Source organism: Aythya marila (genome assembly GCF_965140915.1).
Source record: "Aythya marila genome assembly, chromosome: 2".
In the NCBI taxonomy this organism is placed as follows: Eukaryota; Metazoa; Chordata; class Aves; order Anseriformes; family Anatidae; genus Aythya; species Aythya marila.
Window position 1 is genome coordinate 44,833,807 of NC_139043.1, and position 15,510 is coordinate 44,849,316.

Below are 15,510 nucleotides of genomic sequence, written 5' to 3' on the forward strand. Positions count from 1 at the left end.
GAATTGTGCAGAGTGGCTGTATAACTGCAAGTGGAGAAGCCTGCCCTCTCCAGCATAACCAGATCTAGTTTCCAATAAATGTTTTCTATCTGCATGTGCAGATTAATCCAATACTAATGAACCCATGTTCTTGGAGAATAGTTTATTATCTCGTATGTTCCCATTTTTTCAGGGAAGTACGGGTTACAGAGGAATTCCTGGTCATCCTGGCGAGGAAGGTGGGATTGTAAGTAAACACTCTTTCCTGCTGCAATCATGTTTGTTGGTGCCTAAATCTGTCTGCATTTACTCATTCACACAGCATCATCAATAATAACCTAAAATGTATTTAAGCAAAATGCATCTTAAGGTAAATGTATGGACTTAATTCTCTATGTATCTGTACTTCACCATAATAACTAATAGCTTTTTATGTAAGAACAGAATCAGTTAGAAAGAAACATACAACAGCATCTTATGTGGTATATTTTTGAGTAATTTATATGATCATTTTCCGTGACAGACTCTACCCAGATTGTGTGATAATCTCAGAGCCATCTCTTCCCTTCTTAGCATGACTGAGTATCTTATAACTGGGTAACAAAATTAATTTTTTTAGTGTTTTGGTGACGTTCTAAATCCTTTGCAGTGTGTTGTGTGCAGTGTGTTGCAGTGTGCATGTTCCTTTCATAGAATTCAGCATAATGTGCATATGCCAAAGTCCAGTCCCCTAGGAGTATTTCTTCTTTCGCTGTCAAAAAGTAAATCCCATGAAGAATAAGTAACTTCCTTAGCACTAAAAGCACAGAACTAGGTTTACAGCACTGCACCCATTACATAAATATCACTCCTAACTACGGGTCAGAAGCCTGCAAGCCAAGAACAAGCCAAGGATTTCTATCTGCACCTAATTGTAAAGTCTGCATTGGAGTAGTTCCAATTCTCACAGTAGATTAGTCAGCCTGAATTTGCCTTTGGTGAAACTACCTAAGCCAACCCTCTGTTAAGAGGAGGACAGTAATGGAGAAAAGCAGCTGTCATCTAAGTTTATCCAGAAACTTCATTGGGATGGTGGTTTAACAATTTCTTTGGAAATCACTGGTTGTAACTAATTTCTAGAGAAAATTTCCACAGAAATATTTAAGATACACAATTTTATGTTATCACTGGTAACAATCTTCGTATGGATGAATTTTAACATTCCCTTTTGCTTCTTAAGGGGGGCAGAGGTCCAATTGGTATCAATGGAACTCGAGGAGACAGGGGATGTACAGGTGCCAGAGGCCTTAAGGCAAGTATGTTACTTGGAAGCATTTCCTAATCTTGTTTTCCACTGAACTGTTTTTTGTACTGTGCTGTCTTCCTGAGGTACAGATGGAGAGCAAGACCTCCAGCTGTAAGAACAGGCAATTTTTGCTGTCTCAAAAGAACTTTTTGAGAGGTTCTTTGCGTATTCAAAGTCTGGTCAAATGGAATGGGATTTTGCTGACTCAATAATTGCCAATGTCTTTACTATCACAAGCTCCAGATTGGCTGCAGGTAAAACTCCTAAGCTTTACAGAAAGAGAATGAAAATGAAGTCTGTACCATCTTCATAAAGGAAGGGGGTCAATCCCCTGTGTGGTAGGAGGGGGATGGTTTTCAATAGGGGTTACAAATACTGAGCCCATCAGGCCTCTGCATAGCAAAATTGTGTCCTGCTTCTGAAGCTTGATTTAAAAGATAAAAATAAAATATTGTCACCAAATTTCATTCATGTTTATTTTCAATTTCAGGGCTACAGAGGTTATCGGGGAAGTCAGGTATGTGTTTTCATGTGTAATCAATTTTATTTCAGGACAACTGTGCTCTGCTTAATTTTAATTCATTATTACTTTGTAAGATAAACACGAAAGCAAGGAAGGAATAGCATAAAAACCTTAGAATATTTAATATACTATTGACATGATTGTATAAGAGTGGATTTAAGTATGAGATGTTAAGTCTTATTTGTATTGAGAGTTTAGGACGGTTGCAGTCATAATTGATTTACTCTAATTGACAAGAAAGGAATTTACTTCTTATTTTAGTCATCTGTCAAGGGAGTAATTCAGATTGGCTGAATTTCATATTCTAAATGCTGAGGAAGCAGAGAAGAAAGGGGAGGGGAGAAGACTGCCCGATACTTATTGCGGATTTAAGCAGTATTTTTCAGTCATTATTGACACTTTTTCAATATCCAAACTTCTTTTCAGCTATTTTTGTCACTCACTGATATTGCAAGTCTACTTATTTAACCTTTCAAATATACCTGTTCATCAAAGAGAGATTGTTACCAATTTGTTAATAAAAAGTGAATTCTGGAAGACAGTGATCAGAATGGCAGTATTAGTTTCCAAGCTAGAGCAGTTTAAATGGAATTTAAATTTTATGACATGCTTTCATGACAAAAACACTCCTAGAAAAGATTTAGGAGCCTCAGAGACTTGGAAAACATTTACTTCCATCCTGAGAATCTGCATGCGTGAGGAAGTTCTGAGTGTGTTTTTTGATACCTCAGCTCTGTTTAAAGTACTGCTCTCAACTGACTTTTTAAATCCTCCTACGTATTTTTCTTTCCTATTCCATTTATATTCAAAATAATTTGTCCTCCTTTAAGTATCTGAAACATCTCATTATAGAGAAGGGAGAGTACTTACTGATGATTTTGATTTGTTCAACTTGAATTGTACAGTGGGAATTGGTTTACCAGGAGCAAAAACCCTACTGAAATCTAATAAAAATGTGAATATTTCAGTATGTTGTGTCATCAAATCCACTTTTTATTTCAAATAAAAATATTAAACTTTCAGCATATAAAAAAATGAATTCAATACTGTTAGCTCAGTAAGGCTGAAGATGTTTATTGAAGTCTGCAAGACATTTTAGTACAACTATTTGAAAAAAAAAAAAGGCAATACAGAATATTTAACACAATGAAGTTTAGATCAGGCTGTCTGAGGTAGGAAGTGGGTGAGGGAGAAAATAAGACTTGAGCAAGAGTCTTGGATTCAAGAGTCAAGGCTTGCTGAATACTTATTCAAGAAATTTTTGTTTATGATGTTAATTTTGCCAGAAGGTACAGCCACTTGATTTTTCTTGTAGTACATTTAAAACTGTTAAAAATGAGTAACACTTTTTCTCAGGAACTTTACCTTGGTGGTTTTGAAAATTCAATTTAACAACAAAACGTACAAAACTATTGCATCTGTAGACTCTGTCAGACTGAGGCTCCAGTTGGTTTAGCTGACATTTAGAGCATGCTGTTGTGTCACATTCAGTGATTTGTTGAATACTTTTTCAGCTCTCAGGTAGTAAAATGACTGTGGCCTCAGCAAATTTCATTTATTAGTAAAAATAAGAACATCACAGTTAATTCTTTTCTTATATCCAGCAATGAAAGAGGGAAACACTTCAAAATATCTTTAAAAATGAATATATTGCATGGCCAGATCTGAAAAATTGTGGAGGATGCATAAATGAAGGGAGGTTCTGACAGCTGTAACTCTACTCAGCAGCTTCATTCTTTATTTCCAGAGCAAGTTAACATCACTAACTCCCTCAGGTTTGAGTAGGTATTTTTATGAGAAAATTACTTCCATAAATGGCTGCAATGTGGTGATTGATTTCTGCAAAGGGAAGAGAAGAGCAGGGCTTGTTTGCATGGGAACAGGGTTGCTCTTTATGTGGCACAAAAGGCAAGAGAGACCAACTTTTTCTTTAATCTCTTTTCTTAGCTCAGCCAGAAGCAGCCCTCTTACTTGTATTTATAGTGTTGTCCTCTCAAGCTTGCTATGCAAGACTACAATTAGTCTTGTGCTAATTGTACAGCTGCTTCATTGATTCCATGAACACCTTGGCAAATAGTGCCTTCAGTAGTTTTGGAGGTGTTAACGTTTTGAATAATACTATTTTATACCACAGATGTCAGGACTGATCCTGATGGAAACAAGCATTACATTGCCAAAACAATGATTTTTTTTTTAAAATGTCCCAAAGCCTAAGATATATTTTCTATAATTGTTCTTATCATGATTATTCCTTTTAGCTTTTCATTACACCATTCACAGTAATAAAATGAGTTTTAAAAACAAACCAACAATTCAGACATCTAAGGTAGTTGTATTTCAGAATATACCTAGTTTTTGAAGGTGCTGCAGTTGTGAAAAACTAGCATACAGCAAAGCACAATTTAAATCCTGGATAAGATCTGTAGTTTTAACAATTGTTCTTATTAACTGTTCTTAACTATGAACTCTTTTAGAAGTTAATAATTCTTTTAAAATTCTTAATTATTAGTTCCTAGTTATTATTCTTAATTATTCCTGCTAGCCATTAAAAAAAAACTATTCTTTTTCAAGTATCCAAAAGCAGGGTCAACACCTCTTTCCTCAATCAAGGACACAAGTGAACTGATGCTAATATGATGGCTTTTTGCTTATTCCTATAGGGTGAACACGGCGACAGTGGACTAGATGGCATTGATGGAGAGCAGGTAAGCTATGCTTCAAACATGTAGTTCAATTAAAAACCTAATTTTGAACCTAGTTTGAATCCATTTCAAGATTCAAAAGCACAGATTTCTGCCTCTTTGAATGGGCTTTAAATCTGAACAGAAAATCAGTTTAGTGTTTGGAGTTGCATGTCTGATAGAAGTTGGATCCTGTCAAACAGAATTTGTGAACCGCATTTATTGGAAAGAACATTCATTATTTTTTATAATTTCTTTCTTCCCTCTTTCTGAGTCTAGGGAGACAAAGGACCTCCTGGGCTTTCTGGAGAGAAAGGCAGCCCTGGAATACGGGTGAAGTATCATTTATAGCAACAAGATTTTACAAAAATGTCTTTCTGAAGTGTAATGCCTGTGATTTTTTCTCTAATATAATATCTAATATATATAGCTGCCTGTTCTCATACATGATGAGGCCTCTGCTGCAAATCAGTGTAGCTCCACTGATTTAAACAGATATGTGTTATCTTGTCTGGCTTCTCTCTACCACAGATACTGTCTCTACCCACACCAGAATTGTTTGTACTCTTTTTATAACTTTAGGGCAGAAAAGGCCCCAGAGGAGAACCAGGTGAACGAGGACAACCTGGTCTAAGAGGGGATCATGTAAGTGTATTTCTTCATTTTTGTTAGGTTGCACTGATTTGTGCCTGTATTTTCTGAAGGAGCTGCCTGAGATATAAGTTATTTGAAGAGTTTTTCATGATCCTAGATGGTGCAATACTTTCCAAAGAGTATGGCGTACTCCATCTGCTCTTCAGATGCAGATGGACTTGTGTGTTTTGATGCGTTGCTTGGAAGTAGATGTTTAAGCTTCAGGTCTCCAACTTGTTCCTTGCATTTTTGTTTTATTTATTTCTTTTTACCATGGACAAATAACTCCTTTTGGAGCTGTTTAGTCCTACCTTGTGGTTCTCACCTAATAGAGGGATTTCTCTATCACTTAAAACCCAAGTGAACTGATCCTTTGTTATAAATTTATAATGATGCAAAGGCAAATTACTTTTTCATGCTGACATTTCTTCTATGCATGCTTTAGAGCTCCCTATATATATGCAGACTCTGAGGGCTAAAATTTCAGTGGAGATGTTATCTTCTTGTATCACAACTGTCGTATACGTATTCCAAAGATCTTCGTTCTAAAGAGTCAAGGATTATGTGATGACTCCTGTCTTCTAAAGCTTTTAAAAGAAATCAGGTGCCATGGTAACTTGGCCTCTTTGAGGGATTGGGATTTCATATGTGTCTAACATTAAGTGGCTAAATGAAACTCCATTCTAGCATGACCCCATATGAGAATTGGTGACTAGGTGTGATCTTAATTCAGTTAACAATACCCAAACAACCAGAACAGCTTCACATTTTCAAGGTTTGCTTTGTTGCCCATTGGAAATATTTATTTTTACCTCTTTGCAGAAGAAATCTGTGGACTTTGCAGAAGTGCTTATATAGTGTTCTTGCAAGTGTGTTCATTCAGAATAACATCTATATTCCTTTTTGGCTGCAAAGATAAATGTCATTAATCTTATTTCCATATCTTGTGCCTGTAGTTAGAGTAACAAAGGTATAGTCACTGAATATGCTGAACTTTCTGCTTTGCTTTTCCAGGGAGATCCTGGGATTAACAATAATGTTCGTGGTCCTAAGGGTGAAAAGGGAAACTCAGCATGGCAGGTAAGCAAGTAATTCTGCATTAAGAGCAACAGTTTGGATAATTGCCAAGCTGTATTGGCTGTCCATTGACAAAGCAGCTCTTTTTTTTTTTCATGTTGCAGTTTGCCTTCAGTGTATGTATGCAACACAGAAAGCTTTAAAATGCACATGATGTTGGTTTTTGTTTTATTTTTTTATTAAAAAAAAAAAAAAAAAAGCTTTAAAAAACAGTTAATGAAGACTGTGGTAATATTCTCATGGAATACACCATCAAACTGGGCTTGAGCTAAGGGAAGATATGAATTTAGTATAAATGTATCATTCTAGCTCAATCTTATATCATCAAATAGATTCCTGGTTATGAGTTGCAGGAATTTAAAAAAAAAATCTTACTGGGAAAAATGTGTTGGATATCACCATGCTGTACCCACTTTACTATGTAACTGCTGTTTTCTTGTGGTGATGGATAAATTCCATTTTGACCTGTAGAACATAAGAACTTGGTTATGTGCAGATAAAGTGATGTCTGAATTTTTACTAGGTTTTTGAGCCATAGTGCAAGAAAGTAAGTCTAACACAAGAGCACAGACTATTGACTGTCACACTTAACTTAGAACAATAAGCAAAAATAAGTAGTAGGGAAGTATCTGTAGTTGATGGTGGATGATGGTCTGAAATTCAAAACAAGCATAGTCTGTCTCATTTATAATTGATGATCAGGAATTGTTTGCAGAAAACAAGTCAGCGTTTAGCGTTTTCACTGATTGAAGTGAAATTACTTAGGAGAAGAATAAAACAAGGATCAGAAAAATAAAAATGTGTAATTACAAGAAAAAAGAAACAGTATTTAAAATGCTTGTTCTTTACTTTGTTTTGTAGGGAGAACCGGGACCACGTGGACTCCAAGGAGAGCAGGGTCATAAAGGCCTTCCTGTAAGAACAGTAATCAATACATGTTGAAAATAACTGATCTAAGATGCAGTGGGGTTCCCATTCAGACAACCAATTTTTCTCTTCTTCCTTTTATCCCACACGTCAAACTCCTGCAATGAGAGGGAACATAAATCTTCTACAATTTTCATAGTTCAATATACTTGGCTTCAAATTTACTATCTTATGTGCATTGTACTGGTTTTTGTTGTTGTTTTGTTTGTTTTTGTTGTTTGTTTTTTAATCAGGAATTTGCTATAAAATTAATTTCAGGTCTGATTCATGTGAAATTGCAAGCCTTAAATTCAGTGCAGACTTTTCTGTGAGGCTTAATAGCCTCGTAATTTTGCCATAGATATTTTTATCCCTCCTTCCACCCTGTGACAGTAAGTTCCATATGCCTGCTGCTCTTTTTCATCCACTGGGGACTGGAACCTGTGAAATCACCTCTTCTAGTCTGTTAGAAAGGTTCCTAATGCTAATGTATAAGATTGTGATCGCTTTTCATCCAAGCTGCAGAAGCATTCTGAAGGTTGCTAGTGGTGTTAAGTTTAACAATCATGTTCACTAGTGCTTATGAACAGTGTGCAGAAGGAAGTAGTGCAAACCTTTTAGCTCAGAGGTAGAGGAGATGGCTCTTTTTATTTTAGCCAAGGAGCCACTGACTGGGAAGATGTTTTCCAGAATTCTGTTGAGATGTCTTCCCTCTTCACTCACTAAGGGCCTTTTCTTTGATGAGGGTAATACTTGTGTAAGGATTTCTGTCCCAAATCCATTCTTTTTTTTTCATTTTTACCTTAAACAAATGGGATTTTTATTTCTTTGGAAATAGTCTCTGGTCTCTGTAAGTTGAATGTATTTACTTAATTATAAGTTGTTGTTTCACATTGCTTGGTGTTCTGGATGTAATCTCATGCCATTCCTTCTTAGGGAGCAAAAGGTTGGATAGGCCCTCCAGGTCCAGAGGTGAGTGGCTAACCCTGCTGCTGCCTGTTTACATGTCCAGCCTGAGCATTTGTTCCTCTTTACAGGAAAAATTTCAGTGTGATCCAAGACACAAGTATTCAGCAACAAAAAGTCTATTTCAAGCCAAGACAGCCTCGGGTGAATGTATTAGGGGCACTCCTGGCTTGAAAGATTTAGAACTGGGAAAGAGAAAGACAGCTTTTGTTGAAATAAAAGGACAGTCTCTTTTATTTTAAGGCGAATTTGGGAACACAAGTAGAGGAAAGACTTGCTAAAGATGAGGAATGAATGGAAAGGCTACAGAAATGCAGGAATATTTCTGAGATTGTGGTGTAAAATGTGAAGCAAATGGAACTGACATTTTGCTCTGTACCTCAAGAGTTCATCACACACCGTATACCAAAAAAAAAAAAATTAAATTCTTTTGCTTTTCAACTGAGTTTTCTTAACTGGAAGTTGAAGCAGATTGAAAACTGCTTGGAAACTCTGGAAAACATTCTGTCAGCTAATACTCTGTGCAGACATGAAATGATTACCTGTTGATATGCATATGGCAGGTGTTAATTTCTTTTCTTACCCCCTCCCCCCTTTCTGTTTTTAATGTTTGCTTTTGTTCTGGCAGGGTGGAGAAGGAGATCTGGGGGAAGCAGGTTACCCAGGAAATCCTGGTTTTAAAGGCCCACAGGTAGCTAAAAGAACTTTAGAGATGGTCTATATGTTCGCTGTGGAGAAAATGAGTTGTCAGTCTTAATCTTTTGTTTTTCTTTTGGAACTCCTTGTTTTCTTCAACTAGTGAATATTATGAGGAAAAATCCTTGGCAGATCTCTGTGGCCCTGAGGAATTAAATGGGCCAAGTTTCTTTCTGTTTATGCAAATGAGTCTTCTAGTGAAATCAAGAGGAAAATGAGTAGCCAGAATAAATAATTTAGTCAAGATGTCTCCAGCTTCCAGGATAATGTCAAGCAGATCTTCAAAATGAAGATTTTCATTAGAAATTGCTAGTAATAAGTACATAATTTCATTGCATTTTTGAATGTACTCTATTTCCAAAATGTGTTGGAATTGTGAAAATGATATACTTACTGACAAAAACAATGAGAAAATCCTTCTGTTAAAAAAAAATATATATATATATAGTGTTTGTGGAGTTATTTTAAAGAGAACCATAGTGGTAGAATGCTTATTGTAGATTCCAGCTTTAATATTCTCCATCCACTGATAATATCAGCATCTGGAGAAAGCAGGCCTAATAGTGTGTTGTGTAATGCTTTATTGGTTTCATAGACACCATAGAGGCTCTCTGAGTATAGCCCTCAGGCAGTGAGTTTCTCAGCTGCTTCACCTAATTCCTACAAACAAACAGCCAGAAGTTTCACCTGTGCATTGAGGCTTGCAAAACAGGCCCTTGAATTCTGCTCATTGCAGTAATCTAATCTTCGTTGAAAGGCTGTGAACGCTGAACTGACTTTTCTTTCAATGCCTGTTTATGTCAGGGCCCAAAAGGACTACAAGGGATCAAAGGACTTCCAGGACCACAGGGCATGCCAGGCCTTCAGGTTAGCCTTAAATAAATAATATATCCTTGCTGCACACCTTAGGGCTTTTCATTTTTCAATGTTTGTGTTATTTTTCTAAAGAGTTTTTAACAAATGTAAAAGAGCAAAGAAATTGAAGATTTTTCAGTATATTTCTTGAGCAAACTGATGGTCATATGAGGCTACAAATCTCGAGAAATAAGTTTAGGTGGGTGAATAGGAAGAGAACTTCAGAGTTAGCTTTAGATTCCTTTCTCAGTTCCATAGTATCAGGAATAACACCATGGCTTGCAGCACCTACAGGTCCAGATGTACACTGGATGAGTTGAGGGCATAGTTAGATACTCAGCTTGTCAGTGGTTTCATTAAAATATGACCTGTAAGATTTAATGCTAAGGTATGATGAGGTTTTAACTATTGAGCACTGACTGCTGATCTTTCTTGCATTTGTGTGATGCTGTTGATTTTGGGGCTCTTATTCTGGAATTAAACCAGTATAACTCAGCATTAGAACATCTGACTATGTCAGTTTTGGATATCTACTTTAGTCATGTTCAAGTTTATGTACCCATTTATACGTGTGTGTGTGTATATATATATATATATATTCATATTGCTTGTGCTTTCACTGTCATACTTGTAATAGCTATGTAGATAGAAAATATTTATATCATACTTAATAACATTTTGGAAATTTTAGAGTAGTCACACAGACACCAGGAAATAACTTGAATGATAGCTTGATCCATAACTTACTGTGGTCCTCAAAAGCTTTGGCAAAGTCTGTTTATGTTCTAGTGTGTATATTGATTCTACAATAATTTAAAGTGGCAGTGAATGAACCTTGAGTGTAATGAAGCCTTGAATTCTTCATCGTATACCATTTTACTGATATTTCTGATTACAGGGTAGTCCAGGTCCCGCAGGTCTGCCTGGCTCTGCTGGAAAGCTAGGTGCAAAAGGAGCAAAGGTAAACATTTTTAAAGCATGTGATTGCAGCAATATGAGTGCGTCATTTAAGAATCTGACTGAAAAAGCATGAACTAACACTTGTGTTGTTGATGTGGAATATGTAAAAATTGTTAAGTTTTGTAAGAATTTTTAGATTGCATGGGAAGGCAAGCAATATGTTCAAGGTCACTTACCAGTGTCAGAGCTACACTACGAAGCTATTAGTCAGCATAACAGCTGTTCTAATTGCTGTTGTGATCATGGTTCTTGATGGGACCTGGCTTCTCACAAACTGTAGTAGGGGTATGGCAGTGGCGACCCTTGAGCTTGTTTTAAGATTCTTAAACTCCTTCCAACCTATTGAAAATAAGTACCAGTTAATGAGGCATAGCTGTTCATTTTAACCTTTTTGTTCCGAAGATTCCTAGCTAGTTCAAAGACCCCTGACTGTTAGGATGGCTATTATAAAGGAATTAATTAATTTAGTTCTTCTCAACATAAAGGCTTATCCTGAATGCATGGTCCACATATATTATGGCTCAATTACTTGTAATAAACGTTATCCCTTGCTTTCCTGTAATTAATGTGCATTGATACAGGAGACTATTAAATAAAAATACGTGATGTTAGGTGTTGTTATATTTCTGCATCTAGAAGGCATAACGAATACCAGTTAACAAAGCCTTTTTAGTCTTTTTGAAGAATTATTACGTTCAGTACAGAGAGGTGTCGGAATGTCAGAGTGCTGCTGTGAAAAGAGTTGCTGTGTGAAAAGACGCAGTGACAAAGTTAGGAAGAAACACTGAAACACTGGATGTAATCACCCTGTCTTTTGCTGTAGCTACCATATTAACTGTTTTTTACTGGAATCAGTCAGAGTCAGAGTCTGGTTCTGTGCTCTTTACATCTGGGGTTCTTGTTCAATAAGAAAGCGAAAACCAAAAAAAAAAAAAAAAAAAAAAAAAGGAATGAAAGAAAAGAAAATAGCCTTCCTGAGAAATATCCTCTGCTACCATCAGATGCTTTCATGCTGGTAAAATTCCAAGATATGTCCCGCCTACGTTAATATAACTTTTCCTAGAAAACACTCTTGCCAATAGGAAGTTCTGTGTAACAATGGGAGGTTTTTTGAGGAAAGCCCATGAGGTTTTCTCATTGTCTTCTGATTTGCCCAGTACTTTCTAGTTACATACCCAAGAAACCTTCTCTCAAATATCATCTGTAACACAGTGTTTTAATCTGCATCACGTAGCCTGTAAAAAGTATAAGCACATTTCAATCTAGCAGACATGTTTACATTTCAGAAACAAGTTCTCCTGAATGAGCCAAAATAATGTTTGTTACATTTCAATTATGACAGGGTGAACCTGGTGATCCTGGAAAGAAAGGTCCTCTGGGACCAACTGGACAGAGAGGTGTACGAGTGAGTATTTCTGCCCTAGTTCTGGACCCCTGTAATTTAATATTCATTCAGCTGGATCAGTTCAGTTTATTCTATTTTCACTGATTGACACAGTTAAAATAATTTCACATTTGGTTCTCAGTTTCCTTATGGAAACCAGATTCCTTGTTGTCTAGAGATAATATCTTTTCACTCAAGTTCTCTATATGCACTAAAGAGAATATGCTAGAGGTATGTCACACAGGGGAGAATGGCCTTAATCCCTTTTTTCTCTGTATGGATTTTGCCATCATTTAGACGGTGTCATGATAGCTTGTCCTACTTTGTCAGTATCAGCAACCTGGACACAGCACTGTAATGGGAGGTCTCTTTTCCAAAATGGAACTGGATATAAATCCAATCCTTTATTAAAAGCTTACTGATTATATTCAACCTTTGCAGGGCATGGATGGCAGACACGTGGATGGTCCTGTAGGGAGCAAAGGAGCAAAGGTAAGTGTTGGGAGTCAGAATGTCTCTTAGTCTCCATTGCACAAGGTCACTTTTAATGGGACCATCAAAGTTGATTCAAGGGAGATGTAAGATATGGCCACAATGTGCTCCTGAGGTTCAGGAAAAGGTTTAGCTTTCCCATATCCATCCTTGTGAGAAATTCTGAAAAGGGTTATCTGAAACTGAAACAAATGTGGCTGTGACCTCCAACTCTGTTTCATGGGAGTTTAGGAATGTGGTTTGATACAAACACAGGTTGACTCTGGTGATCACTGAAGACTGGAGAGAGAATTATGCTCCCATTCTGAACAAGTGGTGACTTATGATGGTAACACATGAAAAAGAATGGGAAGGAGCTGCTCTTTTGAGATCCACTCACCCTTTCCTTGGTGTGTATGAATATGGGGGTGTAAGTTGAACTTTTTTGGAGTACCCAGTGCTTTCTCCCTGCTCCAGTCTGCTTGACTAGCCACTCTTGTTTTCAACTGAGTTGTTTCCTCTTGTTTGGGAAACAGAAGCAAACCAGTGGATTCACTGGAGGTCCATCTGTTTCACTCTCTGATCTTTTTGTGGGAGAAAAATAATGCTGCAGAAGCTGCAGAAAAGGTATGAAAGGCTTTCCAGGAGGCTCTCCAACTGATGATCTCTTGTTTTTCTCAAATGGCTTATTATAAAAACAACTCTCGATACTTCTTGCTATGCAAAAAATAAATAAATAAATAAATAAAATAAATCTGTTTTCTTGCCTTCTTAGGCCCAACAATTTCCTTTAATGGGAGATTCTCACAGGTTACACATATGTTATATAAAAGACTGGTTCTTTTAATCTCTTCAAATAAAATAAGTAGGAGTACTTGTTTATTTCAGGGAAGATCCTCCCTGTTACAAGCAAGGAGAAAAGGTTTCTGCTAAATCTCCTTGTTGTTATTCATTGTTTTTAAGGATTGACTTAAAGCCCTTCTTAAACACTGATATTTTTGCCCAAGGTTTGGCAGGGCTTAGATTAAAAAACTAAAAATAAAATAAAAATAATTCAGCCCAGTATGATGATCCAGAAAGAATGGGTTTTCCCCTAATAGCTAAGTGCATAGGCTTAATGTTGCTATAAATCACAGAGGTACACAAGTTAAATTACACTCTTATTTATAATGGGGGATCTATGTGCATGTAACTTTCCAGAAATAATAAGATAAAGTCATGTGATAAAAATCTGCTGGGCAAACCTTGATTGCTTTGTGATGTTTGGCAACCAAGTCTAGTTTCATAGGAAAGAACTCTTAACACAAGGACATACATAAGTAGTGTGAATTCTGCTAGTTACTCTAATGTCAAGGAAAGATATGCTTCCCTTCTGATCAGTCTTCCTGAGAGTTCTCATTTTTGATGCACAGTTAAAGAGTATGCCAAGAACTGAAGTAACCCAAAACAATTAATGAAGTGGCTTCTAATATGCCAATAATATGTTATCACTGCTCAGTACGGAATGTACAACATTCCGAAACTGCTTTTAAACACTGCTTTGAATATTTTGTTTTAGTGATGATCACTGAATAAGATTTCTGCTGTATTTTACTAGGAGTCATAAATAATTTTTGTTAAAACACTTTTTTTGAGAAATGGGATTGTTGAAAATTCGGAAACTGTTGGAATGATTTACAATGCTCTTGCTTCATGTGAAAAAGTTGTTAATCTAAAAAGAAGTCATCTGAGAGTCGCCGCTGCTACTTGAATGGGCTGGAACACCAAGAATAATTTTGAAATTCTTTTTGGTTTAAAGAAATCAAATGCTAAGCAGATCACAAAGTTCTAGATTCTTATGAAGTCTTATTTTCTTTCTTCTGGCAGGGAGAACCTGGATTCATAGGGTATCCTGGTCCAGAGGTATGATTAAATGGACATGCTTGCTCTCATTATTTCTTGTTTTACTCTGTTCTCATTTGAAATCTGTCTGTTTTCTCCCTTCATATAAAGTTCTAGATTTCATTAATTTTTAGGGAGAAGATGGAAACCCGGGTATTCCAGGAGCTAAAGGACCCAAAGGAGTTAGGGGTAGAAGGGTAAGAATGATAAATCTGTTAAATTTTATGAAGAGTTCTGTAAGTAAAGCCCATATGTCCTGAGTGTTTCCAGCTCACAGTGCAGTTTTAGAGGTTTTTCTGTGCTGAAATTCTACACTTGAATGTGGGATTATAAAGAATAAAACTTTTGTTTCTATTTACAGGGTAATGCTGGCAGACCAGGTTCCGTGGGAGATCCAGGGGACAGAGGGCCACCAGGACCTATGGTAATGTACTTTTATTAAAAAATAATAGTAATAAATTGCTCTTAGATTGATCTTAAATTTGTGATTAGATTAATGGAATATTTGATAGTGTTTCATATGATAAACAATACTTAATTAACCTGGGGGCACAAGAACGGAGATCCTCAAGAGCAACAGGTAGTGAATATTTAAAAGAACTGGAAGGAAAATGTGCTGAGAAATGTCAGACTAGTGGTCTGCAACTCTTTCAGAAACAGGTCAGAGAAATCCATGCTGTGCAATTTTGTCTCCTCATATTTCAAATCAGCAAATGATTATTGGGGAAACACTGTATGCCTGCATTTTCTTTGGCCTACAGAGTCACAGATGGAAATATGTTATCAGAGTCTGATTTTCTGGATCTGTATTTATTTCAGGGTGCAAAGGGACCAAGAGGCTCCATTTTTATGGAAGTAAGTAATTACCTCACAGATAACTGCATTGTACATGGAACTAAGTTTTAGTCATCATCTATTTGTATGCACTGAATGCAATGAGCACATTTAATTGTTAGAAAACAGTATCCTTCTCAAATACTGGTCAGAGTACAGTGAGTATGGCCAGTCCTTCTGTTTGGCAAATAAAGAAAAAAATACGCAGATGGATTTACACTATTTACAAACTTTGGGGCCATTAATACTCCTTTATTTGTTACCCTATTCACATCAGTTTAAACACCAGCTCAGGTTTAGGGTTATTTCTCACCCTGTTGTAAAGAAAGACATTTCCTCAGCAATAGCTATTTTAACTGGGAATAGCAGGGCAGGATTT

At 36.5% G+C, this 15,510-nt stretch overlaps 1 protein-coding gene across 1 annotated transcript in view; it reads left to right on the forward strand.

Moving 5' to 3' along the window:
- COL6A6 (collagen type VI alpha 6 chain) overlaps positions 1-15,510 on the forward strand; it is a gene marked incomplete at its 5' end in the record, with an annotated part of 42,806 nt that overhangs the window by 19,166 nt on the left and 8,130 nt on the right. The window contains 18 exons of the mRNA XM_082753268.1: positions 173-226; positions 1,199-1,278; positions 1,763-1,781; positions 4,448-4,492; positions 4,748-4,801; positions 5,051-5,113; positions 6,116-6,181; positions 7,040-7,093; positions 8,021-8,056; positions 8,679-8,741; positions 9,551-9,613; positions 10,500-10,562; positions 11,904-11,966; positions 12,387-12,437; positions 14,283-14,318; positions 14,432-14,494; positions 14,659-14,721; positions 15,117-15,152. Of these exons, the coding sequence (XP_082609394.1) occupies positions 173-226; positions 1,199-1,278; positions 1,763-1,781; positions 4,448-4,492; positions 4,748-4,801; positions 5,051-5,113; positions 6,116-6,181; positions 7,040-7,093; positions 8,021-8,056; positions 8,679-8,741; positions 9,551-9,613; positions 10,500-10,562; positions 11,904-11,966; positions 12,387-12,437; positions 14,283-14,318; positions 14,432-14,494; positions 14,659-14,721; positions 15,117-15,152 (972 nt within the window). The remainder of the gene's footprint in view (positions 1-172; positions 227-1,198; positions 1,279-1,762; positions 1,782-4,447; positions 4,493-4,747; positions 4,802-5,050; positions 5,114-6,115; positions 6,182-7,039; positions 7,094-8,020; positions 8,057-8,678; positions 8,742-9,550; positions 9,614-10,499; positions 10,563-11,903; positions 11,967-12,386; positions 12,438-14,282; positions 14,319-14,431; positions 14,495-14,658; positions 14,722-15,116; positions 15,153-15,510) is intronic.